Below are 22667 nucleotides of genomic sequence, written 5' to 3'. Positions count from 1 at the left end.
TTGACCATGCAAGTTTTTCACTGCTGAAGTAATATAATGTATTCATAAAAATACTAATGGTTAATGTTAATTATCTGAAGTTAAATGGTTTATAATATTCAAAATATATAAAAGTTCCTGGTCAAATATTTGTAGTTTCACAATAAATAATAATTACTTAAAGTTATAGCTTTCAAACGAACCAACAATATTTACTATCTCCTGGTACATCATAATGGTTTATAAATGTTAGGTGAATTTCTAGAAATTTCAGCTGGCCTAGCAATACTGATGATCACTAGTATTTACATGCACACTCATAGTACATTCCTGATTCTTGCAGTCAAGAATCTTCTAAAACTTAGTGAATAGGTGGGAATTTCACAACACAGATTTAACAATATAAGTTACACACAATTCCAAATATATAACACCTCCTTCCTTAGTGAATTAAAAATTGGCAGTAGACAATTCTTAACGAAGATGATATATATATAAATTTCAAACAAAACATTAGACAAAATACACTGTCAAACAATTATACAACTTCAGTAATCATGGTAATATATAACACAATCAAATCAAATAACTTTATGATCATAAAATTACACAGCATGTAAAAGTGCATCAGCACAAATGTTATCTTTTTGGTAAAAGTGCAATACAATTAACAATCAGATAACTGAGGGATTCTTTAAAAGATGGGATAGATTTCAAAGCAACAGAAAATTTCTGGTTAGGTTTTGAGAACAACTGGGAGGTATGACAAATTTTACAAAACTGAGAAACATCTTGTCTAATTTTTGACAAAAAGAAATGTCTCATCATTTTGTCACATGTCTCGTTAACACCTAAATGACCTACAGTGAGGGGTTCATGGGCAACTTTCAAAATTCCAGAATGATATGCTTTGGGGACAACTATAATATAAACTATAGCCTAAGCCTCTAAAGAAGGCACATCTAATGGTCTCCATTTCCTCACAAGAACACCATTTTTTGAAAAAATTCCCACATGGAACATTATCCAGTTAATGTTTAGGACTACATATTTAAGTAGTGAAGAGATCTACAAATCCTGTTCTTGTTCAGTGACCAGTCTACTTTTAGCAAACAGAACTTCACCAGACAAACCAGATTGCTCTCCTCCATCACTGTCACTCCTCAAACAATCGCTAGTAGGACAGTTATCCATAAGATCCCTGTCGGATCAAAAAAATATGTCTGAGATAAATCTATAATATCATCTTCTGAGTGCATGTCTATCATTAGTTTTAGGCTTAATTTCTTAGAACACAAGGGAAACATCCATATTCTCCTCAATAAAATAATGATTCTTATATGAAACTGTTTAGCTCACTAACCATTTTAGGTTTGGCAAAAACTTTTCCCTTGGCCACATCATCTTCCAACAATAGTGATACACCCTCAATTGGTAGAATATATCTTACTCAACCACAACTGGTCCTGAAACTAGGTCTGATGTTGAATAAATGTTATGAAGAGAAACATTAACAAAGCTACCCTTAATACCCTGAGCAATAACAGACTCACCAGTGATAGAACTCAAATCTAAAGGCAATGATTGAGTTGCTCCAGTTTCACATAGAATATGTATGAGTATGGGACTAGCAGTGTGATTTGTCAAAGATACAGAACCAACAGACACAAAAGATCTAAATTCTCCCTAAGTACATCGGCCTTTATAATAGCACCCAAATCAACAACATTGGGTGATCTGGTGAAACTATATCCACATGTGAACGTAAACACACTAGGTATTACCTCCTTTTCTTTTACAAACACCAACAACCAGATGTGATATAGCCAGTTTTTTTTTACAAAAATGGCAAAGGGCAATGATGGTTTTGATGAAAATTTATCTTGCTGTTAGATTTCAAATTCAAGAAGTTTGATTTTTTTTTATTTTCTCAACTTTAGTAGATTGAACACATACATGTTTTCGCTGAGGTAGCAGGAATTTATTTTTAAGAAAAATGTTTTTATGTGTTAAAGTGTAATTATCGGAAAGAGCATCTGTTTCCTGTAAGGTTTCAACTTTCTTTTCATCCAAATACGTTTTGTAGTCATCATGTGCACATTTACAATCCTCAATTAAACATAATTGTCTTAGTTTGTTGAAACTGTTATCAATATGCATATAATTACACCATCAATCAAAATAAACCTGTTTTTCACAGGAAAATTCAGTATAAGTTTAATTATCTTGCTTGCAATAACCTTGAACTTTTGCTCATAAGCCTCTAGTATTAACTTGTATGCCTTGAAAATCACTACTTTAACCTTATCATAACTGTTTTAATCTTCTATAGAGAGAGCAGAATAAGCTTCTTGTGCTTTACCAGCCAAAACACTCTATAATAATAATGACTATTTTTTCAGTACGCCAGTCAACAGTTTGGGCAACTTTCTCAAAATGTTGAAAATATCTGCAAACTTCATTTTCATTAAATTGTGTTACTTTAATATATCGAGTTAAAAGTTTACACTTTGTCTCAACTAATACAAACTTACTTTTTTCGACTTCAATACTGGCTTTTTCAGCCTCGAGAATGTTTACTTTCTCTTAATGCTTTAATACAAACTTGTTCTTTCTCAGCTTCAAATAGCTTGTTGAGCCTCAAAACGTTTAATTTGTCTTTTATCTTCTATACAAACTTGTTCTAGATCAAAATGTTTCAGTTTTATCTAGATCTCTAACTTATCTTTATCACTCAACCCCAAATGACTGGTGGAATCACTAGAGTATTCCCCTAATGCTTCCACAGACAACAAGTCCTCAACTAGTATTTTGATAATACACTTTTTAGTTCATTTTTTCTTAGTCATTTCTTAACCTCTAATTTTAAAACTTTGGCAGTTTTGAGCAATTTAATTTGTTTTATCTTTCTAGTTGTTCAAGGCATGGTGATTCAAAAAATCCTTGATAAATAAGATTAGAATTTTAATTTAGATCAAAACTTGTCTCTGATTCAGATCCTGAACAAGCCTAAATTTATTGTTATGTATCATAATTTATCTCAGATGAGCCTCAATTTAATGTAGTGTATTACAATTTGAAATAGCCTGAAATCAATTTCAATTTAAATTACATAGACATGTATCAAATTTATGATGTTTGCCAACAATATTGATATATACAGTTTTCTTTCTTGATATAAACATATAATTTACAATAAAGATTATTACAAAGTTGTTGTAAAAGTAAAATGAAATTATTAAACTTCATAAAAGGAAATTAACATAAACAAGGCAAAGTTTATTTTTTGAATTAAAAAACATAAATAACATTAAATCCAATTTTTACATCTAGTCTACAGCAGTAAGAGAAAAACTACAGTAATACAAGTTGTAAAGGACTTTCTGTAGCATAATTGTAATTATCATAACTCGCCAGGAAGACTAACAGGTAGTTCAATAATCAATGTTGGTCACCTGAACTTAGCATTTCCACTCCTGGTTTCGAGTTATTTGATGTTATACCAATTACAGAAAGTAAAATAATACAAGTTTTAAGACTTTTAGCACAGTTTTAATTATTATAACTCGTCAGGATGACTAATGGGTAGTCAAACATAAGCGTTAAACACCTGAAGTTGACCTTTCCAGTCCTGGTTTTGAGTTACTTGATGTTACAGCCATTTTCTAATTTCGAACTGAACAAGATGGACTTTGATTCTTAAAAAGGAATCACATTAGAAAAACATCTAATGTATAAATTAAAAAACTTAATTAGCATTAAAAAGGTTAATGGACTTTAAAAAACTAAAACATTTCTAAGGTGGACAATGTCACCTTTGCCAATAACATTAACTAACGTTACGGATAAACCTTTAAACAAAACATGTTTAAAATGGTGCTGTCGTTGAGAGTCAGTGCTCTTGTACGCTTGATCCATAGCTGCTTAACATGTGATAAAAGGTCAGCTTACAGTCAAAGATAAGTCTCAAAAACTGTCTCAGGGACCACAGGAAGCACTACTTTACCGATACGGAGTGCAGTATCAAGGTGAATATCCTGTTGGCAGAAAAAGTGCATGCAAATGGTTTTACACAGAGAGACATTAAAGCCATTTGCAGTGGTCCACTTCAATAAACGATTGTGAGGAGTTCGTAGTTGCCACTCAATATACCTCATGTTCGACAACTGACATGAAATGTGAAAGTTGTCGACATAGAGCCCATTGAAAAGTGTAGCACTCAAAACACAGCCCTGAGGGACTCCAAGTTCTTACAGAAAAGAGCTGAAAAGTGTTAAACCCATACGAACTTGGAATCGCCTGTCCATTAAAAATTGTTTAATAAAAATGGGCAAATAACCATGTAACCCATATAAATGGAGGTTTCGCAAAATGCCATACCTTCATGTTGTATCATAAGCCTTCTCAATGTCAAAGAATATTGAAGCAAGTTGTTGTCATTCAGAAAGGCTTCTCTGATTGACGTTTCAAGTCGAATTAGGTGGTCCACAGTGGAGCGCTGTCATCGTAACCCACATTGGGTGGGTGAGAGGACTTGTTTGAATCGAGAAACCAAACAAGACAAGCATTAACCATCCTCTCTAAGATCTTACAGAGACAGCTCGTCAAAGCAATTAGACGGTAGTTTGAAGGAATCTGGGGATCCTTCCCAGGCTTAGAGAAAGGTAGGACAATAGCCTGATGCCAGGCATCAGGAAAAATATTTTCCTGCCAGATCCAGTTAAAAACAATCAAAAGAATAGCAAGAGAAGCAGGAGATAGCCAGCTCTGCATTTCATAGTGTACATCATCAGGTCAGACCAATGTCTTGGCAGACCGAGGAAGGGTCAGTTTGAGTTCCACCAATGTATAGGGATGATTATAGTCAGAGGGACAATCAGCTCAAAAGAAAAGAGGTGATCCCTCTGCCCAAGTCTTGATGGCTAAGAAGATGGAGGATGAAACAGAAGTGCTAGATACCTGGCAAAAGCTTTAATCTGGAATATTGGCAATGCTCCGGGTATCAGCTACTTCCTGGCAATCAGAGAGCAAGATCGAGAGGTGAACAGAATTATATTGCCCACTGACCTTTCAAATCTTTTCCCATATGATTTTGGAACTAGTGATAGAAAATATGCTGGTTGTGAACTTAATAGCTTCAACGCCTTACCCACTGTGCATGTGCACGGGCCTGCTGGAAAGCAATGCAGTGTGAGAGTGTGGGATACCTATGAAAAGTATCCCATACCAATTTTTGAGCCTTCCATGCCATGTGGCATGCAGGATTCCACCATGAATGAGGATATCATGGAAAATGTGTCAAGATTTTTTGGAATCCAATGAGCATCTGCCTACATAATATAGTCAGTTACTGCTGCCACACAGTCATCTATTGGTGACTTACTGCGAGAGCAGTGAAGGAGATCCAGTTTGCTTGATTCAGCTTCCACTGGGGCACACGGGTCGAGTGGCATCAATGACGGCCAGTCTCTCTCAAAATTATAGGAAAATTATCATTGTCTCATAGATTATTGTCAACCCTCCGTGACAAATGGGAGAATAGTGAATGGGAACAAATTGATATATCAATAGCAGTAAAGGACTGACTAGTGGACTGAAATAAATAGAAGAACCAGTATTGAAAAGAGAAATGTTGTGATCAGAGAGCACAAGCTCTACAGAGTGACCCTTCCTATTAATATCAGCACTTCCCCAGAGGGGGTGATGTCCATTAAAGCCCCCCAGGAACAGAAAGGGAGAAAGCAACTGTTCAATGACAGCATCAAGGTCTGATTGATCATAGGTCTCCCTACGCAACAGGTAAAGAGAACAAACAGATACTGTATGACCCAAAGAAATACAGATGGCTAAAGCCTCCAAGGGTGTGTCAAGTGGCAAAGACAGGGTGGGCGCATGCTGATCAACTAACAGTGCCCTCCTCCGTGCACTCGTCCATCACATAGTGTGTCATTTCTGTACAAAGAAAACTGCTAAAAGGTGACTGTATCAGCAGGTTTCAGAAATGTTCCCTGTAAGTAAAGGCATACAAGACAATAGGAAGCAATCAGCTTAGAATGTAAACTACAACAGTTCCATTGTAACAAGACTTCTCATTTGGTTTGAGATCAATTCTTCTGGAGGCACAGAGGGATCCACCTGCATTCCACTGTAGTAGTGGAATGAAGTGCAGCAGCATATGTCCAAGATGAAGTGGTGGACAGCAACTTTCGAGCCTCAGGGTACGTAGTTATGAATCGTTTTCAAATGCTGCACCTCTTTTTCTTTTTCGTGCAACCATTTAGAGCAAAAACAAAAGAAGAATGGATGAGAGCCATTTCAACTGATGCGATGAGGGTTTGTTCACTCTCATAGGCATCATGGTCCTTGCCACCACTAGGAGCACACGTCAAGGAACCACAACATGACATCTTCGAGTGACCAAACTGCTGACACTGGAAACATCAGAGAGGGGTTGGAATGTATGGCCATACCCTACAATTAATATAACCTGCCTTGATGGTGGCATATGGACGTGGTGATGTAAATTTCAGAATGAGGACAATGGTCGGCACTGTAATTCCTTGGGTGGAGAAACCAGTGAGAATCTCTTACAAACAATATTCAATCTTCTATCTGACCAAGAACTTCTCTGATATCTTAATGAGAGTTCATGCTGAGCAAATTAATTCTGAATTGATATATCTACATTTCACTCAACAGGCTAGCTAGTTTATCACTGATTACGCATAAATTTTTCACTGTTGAAGTTATATAATGTCTGTAGTTTCCCTATTAATAAGCATTACTCACAGTTATAGTTTCAGAGGTTTAGAGTATACCACCTACAGCAAATCAAAAATTTTGGCACATTGTGTCGGTTTGTAAGCATCAGGTAAATTTCTAGAAATTTCAGCTAACCCAGCAATAATGACAATTACTAGTATTTACATACTCAAATAGTAAGTACACTGTCAATTTTTACACTCAAGAATCTTCTTCAAATTTATTGAATATGTGGAAATTTTGCAATATAGATTTAACTCAAACAACCACTGATATTAAATTAAATATACAATAGTAAATCCATCACAAAGAAGCCTCAATGTTGTTACAAAGTTCCTCCATAACAATAATCTACTCAATCAACCACATCATAACACCAGCACATGGTACAAGTCCTCTCCTCCTTTCTTTTCTTTAACTCCACAAACCTGACTATATAGCAACTTAATGTAATTAGTAAATTTTTGCCAATCTATTGAAAAAACTGCCTTGCTATGACCCTGCCCAAATTTTACTGCACATCAAAATGTTAAGTGTTACAGAGAAATTTTAGCAATGCATATTTTATTTTATAATGAATTGAAACAAAATTACTGATAAATTATTATTTCTTATAATTACTATAGTTATTTTTGATAATGATATGAATAAATATAAACATTATATGAATTAAATAGAAAAACTCACTACAACTATATAGATATTTTCAATCTTTGAACAAACAGGCATAACAAAATGTTCATTTTCATTTTGATATATTTCAAACCTTTTCTGCATAAGTACATCAATAACATAATAAAACCCCAGTATTATGTGTTTCTGTAATGACTACTGACCTGGGAAGCATTTTATTAATGCACTGAAATCTATAGGATTAAAATAACTTATTTGTAAAGACATTTAGGTTCTAGTAAAATAATCCTCCATGACCTAGTTTTAAAAAGATGGTACAAAGCCTTTATACTGTATTTAGGTGAAAGCCTAGATTATTTTTAACTTAATTTGTTTAGGCTACCTTTATACTTCATGACAATTAACAGCAAACAAAAAGACTGATGGGTATAAAACAATGTTAAAGCATATTGATCATATTATGTGTAACAGAATAAACCTATATATAGTATTTTATTATGCAAATAATAATTTATTCATTGATCATCAATATCCTAAAAGCACCAGATGATCACGTCAAATTAAGGGCTTTTCCTGTTTTGTTTTGTTGAGAAAATTGCATCCCCTGATGTTTTCCCATTGCCATTAACACAAGATACAAAATTTACTGGTTTTCCATATGTGTAGAAACCATGAACACAGTAGCTTCTAATTAATTTAAGTCTTATTTTTCATATTGTAATAAAGTTTATCATTTTACCATCAGAATTTTCTAAAATGTTTATAACATCTTGAAACATCCAAGTCAATTTTAACATTTTACAACCAAGAGGACTTAGACTCATTTAACAAAGTTTAGAAATTTTCTAGGAAATCCTTATATTTTAATACAAAAAAATGTTAATTATTTTTAAAATACAATTTCAATGATTTATACACTGAATAAACCTTAGCATTCTAACAGTAAAAACTAAAATATTTTTAACAAGATATTTCTTGTTCTAAAATATTGGAGTTGTTTTAAAATTTTTCCATATATGCACATTTTAGTGAATTTGTATTGTTTTTACTTTAAAAACATCCTATCAGTCTTGAAATTTTACCATCAACAACCTTAAATAGATCTTATACCATTTTTGAAGTGCAGCTTAAAGATGAAGGCATTGTTTCAATATTTTTAAAATGTGAGTAGGGCTAAATATTTAGTAACCAAAGTGAAATACTGATCTGTTGAAATATAAATAATCCTAATACCAGGTAATCAAGAAGTTAATGTTGTTTTGGAACACTTTCATTAACCACCCTCAAAAAACATGCAACACTTATAGTAATTAAATAGACCACCTAAATACTACATTAGCATAGCCTATGGGATGTTTAAAGTTTAGTATCACTCTAATCCCTCAGTAATGGCACACTACAAGAGACAAATTTAGCATGTAATGCTGTTTAAATACAAGATGGGAAATAATGCCTCTGTCACCACAAAAAATGTTAAAGAAGTTTATGGAAATGTCTAAAATGTTCATAAGTATGAACAATGGTTCAGTAAATTTCATTCAGGTGACTTAATCCTTAAAAACTGTGATGGCAGGGGCTGACAAGTTGGAATTTATATTGATGCTCTGAAGACACTTGTTGAAAATAGCCCAAAGCAACACTCTCATAAAAATCCCCTGAAATTGCATGCCTTTTATGAAACATTTTATCTAAGTAGTATGGGAAAACACCATAAAGAAGGTGCTTAGGTGCCTTATGAACTCTCCAATGGTCATTGTTGACAACATGTGGATGTTGGTTCAACTCTTCTGGTGCATAATGTGTGTGAACTATTGGTGACAGAATTGTCACCAGTGATGAAAAATGAATTCTCTATGCCAATATTAAATACCAAAAACAACAGCTCAATCCTAGACCAAAACCAACCCCGACACCAAAACCTGGACTCCATTTACAAAAATTGATGCTTTGCATTTGGTGGGACATCAGAGGGATAATTCATTTCAAATTCCTTAATCCACAACAAACTGTCAAAGCAGAGATCTACATTCAGCAACTAAAATGTTTAAATCAAGTCCTTCACTCATCAATCGGAAAGACGATCTTCTTTTCTGCAACAATGCACCTTCACATGTGGCACATTTGATGCAACAAAATATTTTTAAGTCTGGTATCACCAGATTACTATCTTTTTCTCTGCAAAACCTTCTTAATGAAAAAACTTGTACAAATGTGGAAGGTGTTAAAGAGAATATCAACATGTTTTATGCTTCAAAGCAAAGTGATTTCTTTAATAATAGTATTAACAACCAGACTGTAAGATGTGTAAGCATAAATGATAAAAATGGAGATTATTTTACTTAACCCTTTCACAACTGACTGAGTATAATATACGAGTTTGTCTTCACATTTACACACATTAAGTATGTGCACTATAACTTTTGATACTGCATGTGTAACTTCACAAAATTCAGTAAACTTTTAATAAAGATTACAAGTATTTCATGTACAAAAAATCAAATTTTTAATGTATTTTAACTAAAGATTTGTTTGTGAAAATATTGTATCTGTTTCATTAGTAGTCTGAGTACAAAGTGATTTCATGTTATGATTAAAAACTATTCTTCATCCTAAAAATCTAATTATTTTTGTAATCTCAAAATCATCCTAAATATGTTTCAAATGTTTGTTTTCAGTAAGAATGTATATTTTATGTTATTTTACATACCCTAACTAGGTGGTGTCTGTCACTTAACCAACCCTGTAACCATTATAAACAACTTAAAAAAGAAATATAAATTATGTTGTTTCTTTCTTGTGTTAGAATGAAAACATATTATAACACAAAAATACTAGTATTTAGTCTAAGTAGCTTAAGTTTCATAATGCTATATATTTATTATTATACTGACCTTCTAGTCATGCTTAACTAACATTACATAACATGCACTTGCACACGCTCTTATGTTATATATCCAATAATATAAAACTAACCTTTAGTCTTCCCTGTCTTGGGTATGTCACAGTGGACTGGTATTTTGTAATATAGAGTCACTTTTCGATTATTATTCATTATATATATATATATATATAAATTATAGCTTCACATGACAGTATTAAGGTCGTTTATTTGCAGTTACCCATTTCATGCTTCACTGATTACACTGCATTATAAAATGGCGAGAAATTACAGAACATGTGTTCACATTTTGCAACATAGATGACCACATCATTTGGCCCCATTTTCCTTGGTTGACTGCTTAAACTCTGAAATTGTAAGATTTCTTTTCAAATTAGGGGCTTGTCTCTGGCTTTTCACCCAAGTTGCATTAGCCAGATTTTGTAGACTTTCTTTTACTGATTCGTGGAGTATTTCCTTTGATGCTTAGATTATCTTGTAAATATCTGGATTATTTGGATTGTGTCTTGTACAAATGTAATTTTTTTGTCATCATTTTTTCTTTGTTTGACAGTCCTCAGGGTTTCCGCTGGTATATTTTTGGCCCAATCTATTCCCGTCTCAATTAAGGTTATTGAGTAGTTTCTTCATTGAAGGCGAAATGATGATTCTTGCAATCTTTGTTCTCTTATTTTGGGGTCTGAGACTATAGTACATATGTGCCAGGCCATGTTGAAAGGAATGTTAGTCTTTGTGTGCCTTGGATGACAAGATGTAAAGTTCAAATATTGAAATGAGTCCATATCCTTGTGATAAATATCTGTTTGCAATTTGTGGCCTTCTTTGTATATTTTAATGTCCAGAAAGGGTATTGCATGTTGACTGGTCTCCATTGTAAATTTGATATGATCATTGATGTTGTTTAATAACTGGTAGAAGTCTGAAATATCCCCCAGGTCTTGCTTCCAGATGATGAGATAGTCATCCAGAAATCCTGTCTTGAATATAGATCAAGCCCTCTGTTCCATACCTTTCTGCTATTTTTGGATACAAAAGGAATTCTTCGATGTACCGCATCATAAGGGTGGCATACATCGGGGCCACCTTGGTTCCCATGGCCGTCCCTTTCATTTGGAGAAAGTAATCATTGTCAAACTGAAAGGTGTTGTGTTGCATAATAAACATTATGCCATCTAATATAAACTTATGATCAAATCTACTTTCCAGGTCTTCTGCATAGGTTTCAATCTAATACTGTATTGCTATTTTTCCTAGGTCATGGGGAATGTTATTGTATAAGCTACATACATCAAAGGTATCAAAGAGTGCATCATTTTCAAGAGTAGTTGGGAGTTTAGTTAGAAATTCTAGACTGTCTGTGATATAGCTTCTCACCTTATGTATTAATGGTTTTAAAATAATGTCGAGAAAATGGCTGAGGTGACTTGTTGGGCAGTTTGAACCTGCAACAATTGGTCTAAAAGTTAGATCTATTGGGTCCTGTGCTTCAATGTATTCATTTTGTTGTTTAGATATTGCATTTTTTACGACCTTACTTTTGTGCAGTTTAGGGAGACCATAAAATTTGCTAATAGAAAAATCAAATTTGGTCACATATTTGATCTCTTCTGTTGTCAAGCATTTTGCATATTTTGCTATGAAATTATCCAGTTTCTTCTTTACCATACCTTCCTGCCAGTTTTCCTCTAATTGTGTGTAGGTTTCAAAGTCCTGCAACATTTCATTGATCTTTTTGCATAATACTCACTGTTCATCAGTACCACCCCACTTCCCTTATCGGCTTCTTTTATTACTATGCTGCGGTCGTTTTTCAATTCAATAATTGCTTCTTTTTCTTTTTTATTTATATTTTTAACTTGCATGTTTTGACCAGATTCTAATGGATATTTTTGCAGAAAGAAAATAAAGGTGTCTAGGGTGTATTGCAGCCACTTGGGGGATGAAAATTGCTTTTATTTTTCACTAGACTCCCTTCATTTTCCACATTGATGTCATCTTCCTTGTTGTTTTCTTCTTTGTGAAGATATTCATAGAGCTTCAATTTGTAACAAAAAGTGTCTACATCAGTATGTAATTCATTTATATTTTGCTGTAAGGTTGATGAGAACTTAAGTCCTTTTTTCAGGATATTTATTTGTGCTTTCGAACATTTCTTTTTTGTCAAATTGTATATGACTGTAGGCTTCTGTTCAGTTTGTTCTAAATCTATGCTTTCTATGGGGGCGTTTTGGGTCATAAATTCCTGTCTAAAAATTTATTCTGATGACTTGATTCTTTACTCATATTTAGTTTCCTCCACTCCACTGAAAACCATCCATTTCGTTCTGGTAGTACTCTTCTTTTATATCCATTGTTTCTGTATTCTGCATGATTTCTTAAGTTTTGGTTTATTGGGTGTGTATATCTTTGAATTTGATTGTTCCTTCCCTGGGTTAATTACTCATTTGTTGTTCTTCTTGACAGTGACCTACACCTTGTCTGTCGTTGAAATGTTGGCGTGAACTGCCTCTGCTGATTTTGGTATCTTGGTTGTTTCCCTGTTTCTTGGATTTGTAAATTGCTTATGTGTGTTGCTTTGCCTATCTTGGTGAACTACTTGAGCATATGTAGGATTTTTATAGTTAGAATGTACCCGAGTTCTTGGATTCTTATTCCCTGTTGGGGTTTGATTCTTATTTCCTTTTTTTTTGAAAATTTGATTTCTGTAATTTTCTTCATACTTCTCATAGAAAAATATACTTTTTTGATTACATCATTTTTTAGATCTTTCTTCTTCTCTTTTGAAATCACTTATCCACAGATCCCTTCAATAATTTTGAAGAATTTCATCTATTTTCTCTTTGATCAAATTATTCATTTTGTTGTCCATTGCTGCCACCTTTGCTTCATTTCTACTTGCTCGGAATGGTAATATCTCTATCTCTGATCTATGTGTGCTAGTGCGTGATTTTTGCAAATATCCTTTCAACTTATTGCTCTGTAAGAATTTCAGTCAGTCTATGTTTTCTAAGGATCAATGGATTTTCTCTATTAATCCATTCATAAAAATTTCTGCTTCCTTATTACATCATAAGCTATTCCAATATGATTGCTCTCTTGAATTAAGAACTTGTTTCCATACCTTTATTATTCTCTTTCTTGCAAAACATGTAAACTCATTCAGAAAAGCAAAAACTTAAAATTCAGAAGTTCAGGAGAAACTTTTCATATCAACACAGAGATGGACTGTACATCAAAAAATCTAATATATTTTATAAAATGTGCAGGTTGTGGATTGGATTATATTGGGCAGACTGGGAACCAATTAAAGAACAGAATGACTATCCACAGACAACAGATAAATCACCCAGAAGTGTGACAAATCAGACTGAGTAAACATTTAGACCAATGTGCAAAGGAAAAACACCCAAAATTCAATGTAATACCATTATATAAGGTTGGAAAAGACCGTGAGCAAACCAAAAAAATATAGAGAAACATTTTATACATAAATATAAGCCAGAATTAAATGAAATTCCTCTGAACAAGTGGAACGAATATTTTTATGAATGAAAACTTTACAAATCATGCGACTCTGATGACGTTCTCATCATCAATTGAACATAGTAATGTTCTGTATTTTCTCGCCATTTTACAATGCAGTGTGATCAGTGAAGCATGAAACGCGTAACTGCAAATAAAAAGACCTTAATATCGTCACGTGAAGCTATAATTTTTATATCAAGTTCATGATTAGTTCATTACTTTATATATATACACAATTACTATTTCAAAATATATTATTAAAGTTATTTCTCTTAAAATATAGAACAATAAATCAAGAAGTAAAGCAAACAGTTTTATCTTTTCTCTATGACCTTTGAGCTCAGTTGCTGCTGTACATTGGCTGCTAACCCTTTTAAAATTTTGTACATGAAGGATATCAAATGTTTTTTTTACATTTTATACATACAGTTGAATAGCCAAAAAATCATAAATAACTATACTGATACCACAAAATTCCACTATAATTTATTAAGCTTAGTAACTAAGATGTATTTTTATTTTAAAAAATATGAAACTTCAAGGAGACTAAAGACACAACCTAATTCCTTGAAAACTTGGATCAGAAGAATGTGGTAACCTTTTCACAGATTAAAATGGCTAAGAAACCTAACAGTGGAAATTCTAGCTTGTCAATTGATTATTCACGTCATATGTTGAGGTATGAATATATAAGGAACCATATCCAAAAACAGAAAGAGTTGAATGAGGCCACTGCATTTGATTCAGTACACAAGTCATATCTAAAAGTAAAAAGATACAAGGTCCTTATTTTACATTCCAGCTTGATAATATTAGTTATTTCAGTTCCTAATTTGCATGAAACTACAGACTTTGTCTTTTGACATCATAAACATCTAAATTTAAACAATGCTGCATTCAACATACCATGTGACTTACTAAAATCTATATTTAGGTGTATCATTTTAATATTTACTTTGAAATTAAGAAATTAACTCATACATAATAGTAAAGTTTGAATTATAACCTGCAATGCGATTCCAAATGTATTGATATAAATTCATAAAATAGTAGTTCAATAAAATTTTGATGCCAGTGAACAAATGCAATTACATGGTCTTTGACCCATGACCAGTTGCAAATTGGTCAATAAATGTTTTGGTTTGATATACAAGTTGTTTTTATCATCTAAAAAAGTGACAACTTCTTGATGGCCTAATACTTACCTCCATCAATAACAGCAACACATGCATTATCATCAGATGAGCAGCTCTGGCTGTGGTTTACTATCCATGTCCATTTGTAGCAAAGGTATTGTCCACCAGCACAAGTCACATGAAGCATCCATGGGTCTATTACATCCCATAAGACTGCTGTCACATGATAATTGTTAAAGTTGAGACTTTGTTTTAAATACCAATGATAGTTGCTGGTTGTCCACAGTAGAACTAAATAAAAGAAACAAATTCAATATCTATCTTGCATGGATAATACCTAGTTCTGAGAGAGTTTTGTTATGAAGTTTGGTATTAAATGTTTACATTACAATTTTGTAAATATTATTAATATATATTAATCCACTGCTTTATATTAGTCTTTTGACTTACTTAAAATACATTCAACACAAAACACATAATAGTAGATATCTTACTTCTGTGCTCCCTGTAACCATTTATCTCTTGTATTAGTTGTCCCCAAATAGCTAATATTGTAGACTCTGAATTCCATATTACTTCTTTAATCTGGGAAACATAAAATTAAAAATCATTTTCAAAAAATTACAAATCCGCAGATGTTTACACATTCACTATAAGTACAACAATAGTGATGTTTACTTGCACATTTAAATAAACTGTTGTATACATATATTACTTATTGGCATATAAACATTTACTGTAATTATTTTAAAAATTGTCATTCATGAAAAGTCACTCTTAATTATCCTAAAAAATTTGTTTCATTCCTTGATATACACTACTGTTATTTACATATATAATGGTCTTTAACACCTGACTAGAAAATAAGTACACAACTAAACAAATGTATAAACAAAGATCAGTTTAAATTACAAAAACCTCCCTAATTTAAATTGGCTTTATTTAGTGTTAACTTTAACAACCCACTAGCAGATTCATAACATACATATATTAGAAAATAATGCTTTATACTTCCAGAAATATATCCCCAAGGAATAATTACAATTAATCTATGAAACTCAAAAAAATTGTTAATATACCTTCAAATTTCAAGGAATGTGTTAATCACTCAAACAAGTGAACTTTGCTGATAAGCTGACATAACTGTCTATTCATTCAGAGTGCTTGTAAGTCTACATAATGCAATGTGGCATATGGTAGAAATTAGAAGAGTATCTCATTTCAGTTCTTGTATAGTCAATACATATACCATTATTTTAAATATTTATATATTACTATAATGACCAAAACTATTCTATGTTATCTAGCATTTTAAGAACAAATTCAATGTTCGTATATAAATAGTGAATCAATATTTTCACTGCTAAATTGTAATGACAAAAAATCTATCTTGATGACAATGACTGATATTCTGGCTCATTTGAATTTATCTTAATTAGATAAATATTTTTACTACACTATTGTATTCAAAAGTACTGATATAAAACTGCCTTATAAAAATTCATAATTTCCTTACCTGATAATATATTTCCAATATATACCTCTTCACATAGTTTAGCTATCTTCCTTGTGCATTTACTAGAGAGATTCACTTGGTAGTAGACTAGAGGCAACTCCCACATGATATTATGCAAAATGCTCTTATGCATGAGGAAATAATCAGTTACAAATCCCCTCCACTAATAGGAAGTTAATAACAGTCCCCATGCCTAACTCCCCTGTACATTTGTACTCATAAAATTTCATTCTTTGACAAGGCAAGAAAGTTACAGAAAAAGCGCATAGGAAGTGTACAGGATGGATGGGAAAGTGTGAAGAGGTATCTACCAAAAATACATGTTCATGTAATGAAAATGTTGATTTCAAAGATGATACCAACCTCCACTCACAGTTGTACTAGAATTCCAGAATAAAATGGTGGAAGAACTGGTGTAAATTTACCTAGATTGGCATCCTGCTGAAAGTGCCCAAAAGAAGCCTATGGGGTATGACACCCATTGACAAAGGTTGCATAGGAGCATACCTATGGAAAACTGCATCTCTTCTCATCCATGGTATACTCTTCACCTGTAGAGGAATGGAAGAAATTTCAAAGAAATTGCATGTTTCACAGGAATAGAAATAATGTGGACATGAACATCCAAGAACTTGCACACAAGAGGAAAAGATACCTAATATATGTAGTGTGGATGGCATGCATTCAGACCATACTTTATGTTCTCATCTAAACTCTTTACCATCAGACTCTACAGGGCAAATTTCAGCTGAAGGAAGAGGGCACATCAGCAACTTTTTTATACAGTGTGTTCACTTAAACAAACTCTGGTGTCAAACTCCACAGGACATACTCCAGCTGTACAAGAAGGGTACTATAGTTGGGTAATATTAGTCCATACGCGATATATGCACACCTCAACTCTACAGCTACAGAGTGTAGCTGTAAGAAGATGACACAGTCAATAGCCTGTGTGCACCCCCAGCTCTGATAAGCAGATTCAGGCTGCTTGACAATATACATGAAGGGGGGCCTGCTATACTCTGAAAGTGCCATCATTTCTCACTATATCAGTACTTCTTTGTATTGCCACCAAGATTAAGTCCAACCGGTGAGGGTTCTCCATGATTAATACATTGGTCAAGGGTTTCTTATGCTCCATTTAATGAGTGAGAAGTAAATTTGCATAGGGGAGATGAAGAGAAAGTGCCTAGATTCCAATCAGTCCTTCAGACTAGAAAGGTCTTTCTTTCAGTGAATAAAGTGCAACAGGTAATCATGAAACCTTATTTTTAAAAGCCAGTAAGCACAAGCCAGAGAAGTTGGCAGAACACTTCCATGGTATAAGGGAATAAGTCATTGCAGTGAAGCCATGATCCTTAAAACCTCTCATAAAGAATGAAAAGGAGAGTCTCAAATCTTCATGACTAGACATTACAGAAGTTTCAAGAAAATGAAAGGTTTAGCATGGCTGAGAAAAGAGCTGAAAAGTATTCCCAAAGTGTAAAAAATACTGAGTAGGTGTAATGAATAATTTGGAGATCTCATTGAGATACCCCAGATATGCAATCTTGTGAAGTGTAGTGTAGTAGGAGGATTATACCCAAGAAAAAGTTAGGAGAAGCCAACTGTTCATGTAAAAATGAAACTGGAGACCCATTCTATGAAGATAATGAGTGAATGTCCTTATAACACAGTTGAAAATGAAGGGGGACAATGTTATGTTGAAAAGAAGATCCCAGAAGTGAAAGATGATATACCATGATAGACAAAGTGAAGAAAACACATGAAGGATGAGACAATTGGTACATGGATGAATGCATTCTAAACAACAATACTGATACCACCCACCCCAGTCTGGGTGAAAATGAACAAAAAATAGAAATTAAATTTTCTCATCTGAAAATGTTGGAAAACCAAATATTGAATGAGTGAAAACAAAAATCACTCAAATGGCACTAATACCTCATCTTCTTGGGGACTACAAACAGATGAGAGTAAAAACCCAGAAAGGAATCATGAACTTTCTCAGTGGCACATGTCCAAAATATCAAACTCTGCCTCTTCAAAATACTGAAGATAGTCAGGATTGGATAGAGAATGAAATAATAAAACTGCTTAAGAATGCAGTGGGATGGATGCAGAAACAGACAGTGGGTAAAAACCTGAAGAACCCATTTGTTGGCAGAAAACTGTGTCCAAAGGTCTGCAAATCATGACAAACCAGCCCCAAAGGGTCCCAAACTAGCTAGCTGGTTACTGGCAATTAGGGCAGTGAGCCTGATGTTGGGTAAAAGAATAATGAGTAGAAAATGAAGGTCTGGAAGAAGTAAGAGAAAGATGAGGGACAGATAGACCTGGTTGAGGAACAGTAGTTGCAGAACAAAGCCAACACACACAAGAAACCAAAGAAAACAGAGGGCTGGTGATGAACTTCTTAAGATCATGACTTTAGAGAACTAGGAATACTAGTGTCTTTAGTCTTGTTCTCTAAATGGGCACCAAATAAAATGACCAGTTATTTGTTTGCCTGTATGGTATAAATTCCAAAAATCCAAGAAGAATGACACATATTCAGACACTTGTGAGGTTTATTGGATTGGCTCCGAACCATGCACTGTAATAAACGTTTTCATAAAATCAACGTGCAACCTTATTATTCTCATTTTAAATACTGCAGGAAAAACAAATTGATATATTCCACATCACATTCTTAGAACAAGGATCAAGCTGACTTATTTCTGTGCAAATGCTTTGTTGCTCTCTAGAGCATCATGTTACGATGTCACAAACAGTCTAATAACATAAGCAGTAATTTGTTTTATTTTCAGTAGACTTCTTCTTCAGTTTTGACAGTAAAATAAATGCAGAAAATAAATGTGAAATGTTTAGCAGTTCAAACTCTGAAGAGAAGTACTTTGAAAGTTTGTGATCAATAATCATGAAGACAATGCTCCATGTCTTGACAATGAGCAACTCACTACCACCCTTATCATGTACACACAAAACAAAATGGAGGGGACTTAACATGCAGAAAGTTAGTATGGTGAATATAGAATCCATGTTCTGTGTGACTCATGTTTGATATTAAGGGCACCTTGGTATGGAGAGCATTTGGATGCAGTTGAAAGGGTGCCCTTAATATTAAGTTTCTATTGATAAACAAAGTATAACATAACACAAGCTTCTTTAAAAATTCAATTCTCAGCAAACTGGAAACATTTGATGCATGTCTGTCATATTAAGTGCTGGAGAAAATAATGAACTTTTCTAAGTGCAAATACACTATGGGAATTACTGTATATGGTGACAGATCACCCTCCTAGTGGTGAAGGGTTTTTGTCACTGATGATGTCATCGTGCAGTAGCACAGTTAATGGATTTGGGGGAAAACTGCCTCAAAACTATTGACAGATACTCAAGGAAGATAGTTAAACTGTTTGTGAGTGTGATATCATCTCAGAAATAAAGTTTAGTAATTACATGACTGAGATTAAAGTAACTTGACCATAAACCACGATCATCAATATTATAAATACATGCTTAATTAAACTAATTCAAGAGTATTTTCTAAGTTCAAACACTTATAATTTTAACAATTAAGAAGATCTTGAATATTATGTTTTGAAGTTCAATAGTGAAATACTATATATATAAAAAGAAAGATAATTATAATTAACAGTTCTGATGTGCTTCTAATCTGTAGTATGGATTAAATTGTTGACTACTTTTTGTTTCTGTTGATAGTCTTATAGAGGTTATGGTTTTTCAATGTATGGCATTAAGAAGTAATACAAGAATACAAAGTACTATAAGTAAAAATAAAATAATTACTTTCAAATTAAGCCTATTAAGGGAAACAGTACAGAATTGCTATAAACAATTTATATATTATAAATTATAATAATTTTCAGTGATGTTCCAAAACCCATAAAACTCCCAATTCTTCCTTTTGAAAATACAAAAATGTAAAATCTTATTATACAGTAAGTTCAATACATTATGCTAAAACAATAACTCTGAAGTATAGTTTCTACTGCAAAAGATTCCATTATATAAGTGTCATGTTCAATACACACCAAAACCACTTAAAGGCCTTCTGTAATTCATGTAGTGCATTAAGATTACAATTTCTCATCATCCATTTCTACAGAATGATCCAACAGAAATCCCTAGTAGCTTCCTTTTAATAAATATTCCTTTCTTTTCCAATACCACTACACACAAAAGATATTCTGAATCCTCCATTTGATCACATCTTCATGATATAAATGTAAGAATAATTTGCATCAGAAAGTTATATACTATTCTCAAGATCCAAAATAGTTCATTTTTTATAGTAACACAATATCTATGAAAACCAAACAATGACAAAATGTAGTTATGACACATGTTGTCCAATCATGACTTTGTATCTGCTGCAGCAGCTATGTAAATTGCTGTATCATATTTAAAAACAATCTTAATATAACATACTCAAGCCTGTAACCTAATAATTACAAATGAATCTGAAAGCACCATGAAGGGAAAAATCCTGCCAGTAGTAAATATGCATTTCAAAACAATTAATAATTTTAAATAAGTACACAAGTTAAAACTTTAACAAATATTCAATGTATATGATTTAATACTGAAAGTTTTTTTTATCATTATATTATTTTTAAATAAGCTGTACAGCAAACAGATCAACAAGGTAATCCATTACTTGCATGTTTTCTTAAACATTTTAGTGTGAAACTGTAGTGGAAAAAGTGAATGGGAGCCTAATCATCACAAAAATACATTCTCAAATTTATCTTTAAATATTTATTGTTTTAAATCAACAAATTTTTTGTATTGATTGTTTTATTTTCAGTATACTTATTAATTATAACTATTATAGCTGTAATTTGTAACAAAATTCAATCTTTTATACGTTCTTATTAAAAAAAACCAACCAGTGTTTAAACACAGTATCATGTACAACTATTTTTTCAGGCAAGAATGCATCTGAGCAGCTGTGAGCAGGATGCCACAAAACTACCGTTTTCTGGAAATTTACTAACACAAATATAAAGGATTAAGTAATGAGTTAGCTTAAATGAAGTTATATTACAATTTCTTTTAGGATTATTGATGAAATACTGCTCCTAAAAACAGTGAATTTTATCCATCGACTTGCACTTTATTGTTAATGAAACAATTTTTAGATATGAAATGGCTCTGAAAATTTGCTAAATAAGGGTGTATTGCAAACAAATTTATCAGTTAAGTAAATCATATGGAGTTACTAATAAAAAAAACCCTTAGAAGTTAATGAAGAATAAAGTCTCTCTGTAAAACATGCTGATAAAACTATTTGTGAAAACAAACTACCTTAAATGTAAATCTATTACATCAACCTAAAAATTCTGTATTAAAAACTGTCAGTTAGTAAGTCATAATAGTTTATACTGATATTTTCCAATACTGACCTTAACATATACCTACAACTAGTTCTAATAAGGCAACTGAAGATCACATTCAGTCCAATTCAGATTTGCAAACTGTTCATTCTAAACCTCTTTCAGACACCTGTTGTTTCACTTTGACAAATCTTGACATTCAGAAACATTTGTTTAATAACTATTTAAAAGCAAAATATTTTCATATGTTTAATAATAATATACTATCAAAACCATAAAAAACAAAATATTCCAAAATATGAATTGCAAATACAATATACTACTGGTAGACGTTAGAGCACAGTGAACCTTAGAGCAATTTGAGATAATTTTTTAATGCTGTGCTTTTGCATGTTTCACAACAATGAGTGTAAATTTGCATATTATTACTTTTTTTTAAAAACTGAAAACCAGGTTTCAATACCTGTAGCTTTGCAATTAACAACAGAGAAAAATGATCAGAGTTTTCGGTTACCATTCTGGACACACGATCTTTATTGATATCAAAAAGACAGACTTGTTGATATGCCAGTTCTTCTGAATGACATGTCAAGTTAGTTCATAGTAAAATTAAATAAATAAAATTGATGATAAAACAACTTGATGTTAAATAAATAATTTGAAGATAATAAAAATCATAAACCTAATTCTAATGTTTAATAACTAAAAAATGGATAAAAAATTACAGTTTAACAGTTTAAGCTGGTTCACATTGAAACAGATGCTGTTATACTAATTGCTGATGTATTTATGTAAGCGTCCCAACCATTACAATTTCTTTCATATCCCAGCTATTCCAAACAGCTCTGGTATTG

At 32.7% G+C, this 22667-nt stretch overlaps 1 protein-coding gene across 5 annotated transcripts in view; it reads right to left on the bottom strand.

Moving 5' to 3' along the window:
• The window catches only part of Elp1 (elongator complex protein 1), a 145892-nt gene that overhangs the window by 70976 nt on the left and 52249 nt on the right, over window positions 1-22667 (bottom strand). For all 5 annotated transcript variants that reach the window (XR_013032332.1, XM_076517610.1, XM_076517611.1 and 2 more), the window contains 2 exons: window positions 15429-15519; window positions 15004-15225 (listed from right to left, as the gene is read on the bottom strand). Coding sequence is in view for 4 of the 5 variants with exons in the window: in XM_076517610.1 (XP_076373725.1) it covers window positions 15004-15225; window positions 15429-15519 (313 nt within the window). In the remaining variant the exon portion in view is untranslated. The remainder of the gene's footprint in view (window positions 1-15003; window positions 15226-15428; window positions 15520-22667) is intronic.

This window comes from Tachypleus tridentatus, chromosome 8 (assembly GCF_004210375.1).
Source record: "Tachypleus tridentatus isolate NWPU-2018 chromosome 8, ASM421037v1, whole genome shotgun sequence".
Lineage (NCBI taxonomy): Eukaryota > Metazoa > Arthropoda > Merostomata > Xiphosura > Limulidae > Tachypleus > Tachypleus tridentatus.
This window is presented reverse-complemented; position numbering and strand designations above follow the sequence as displayed.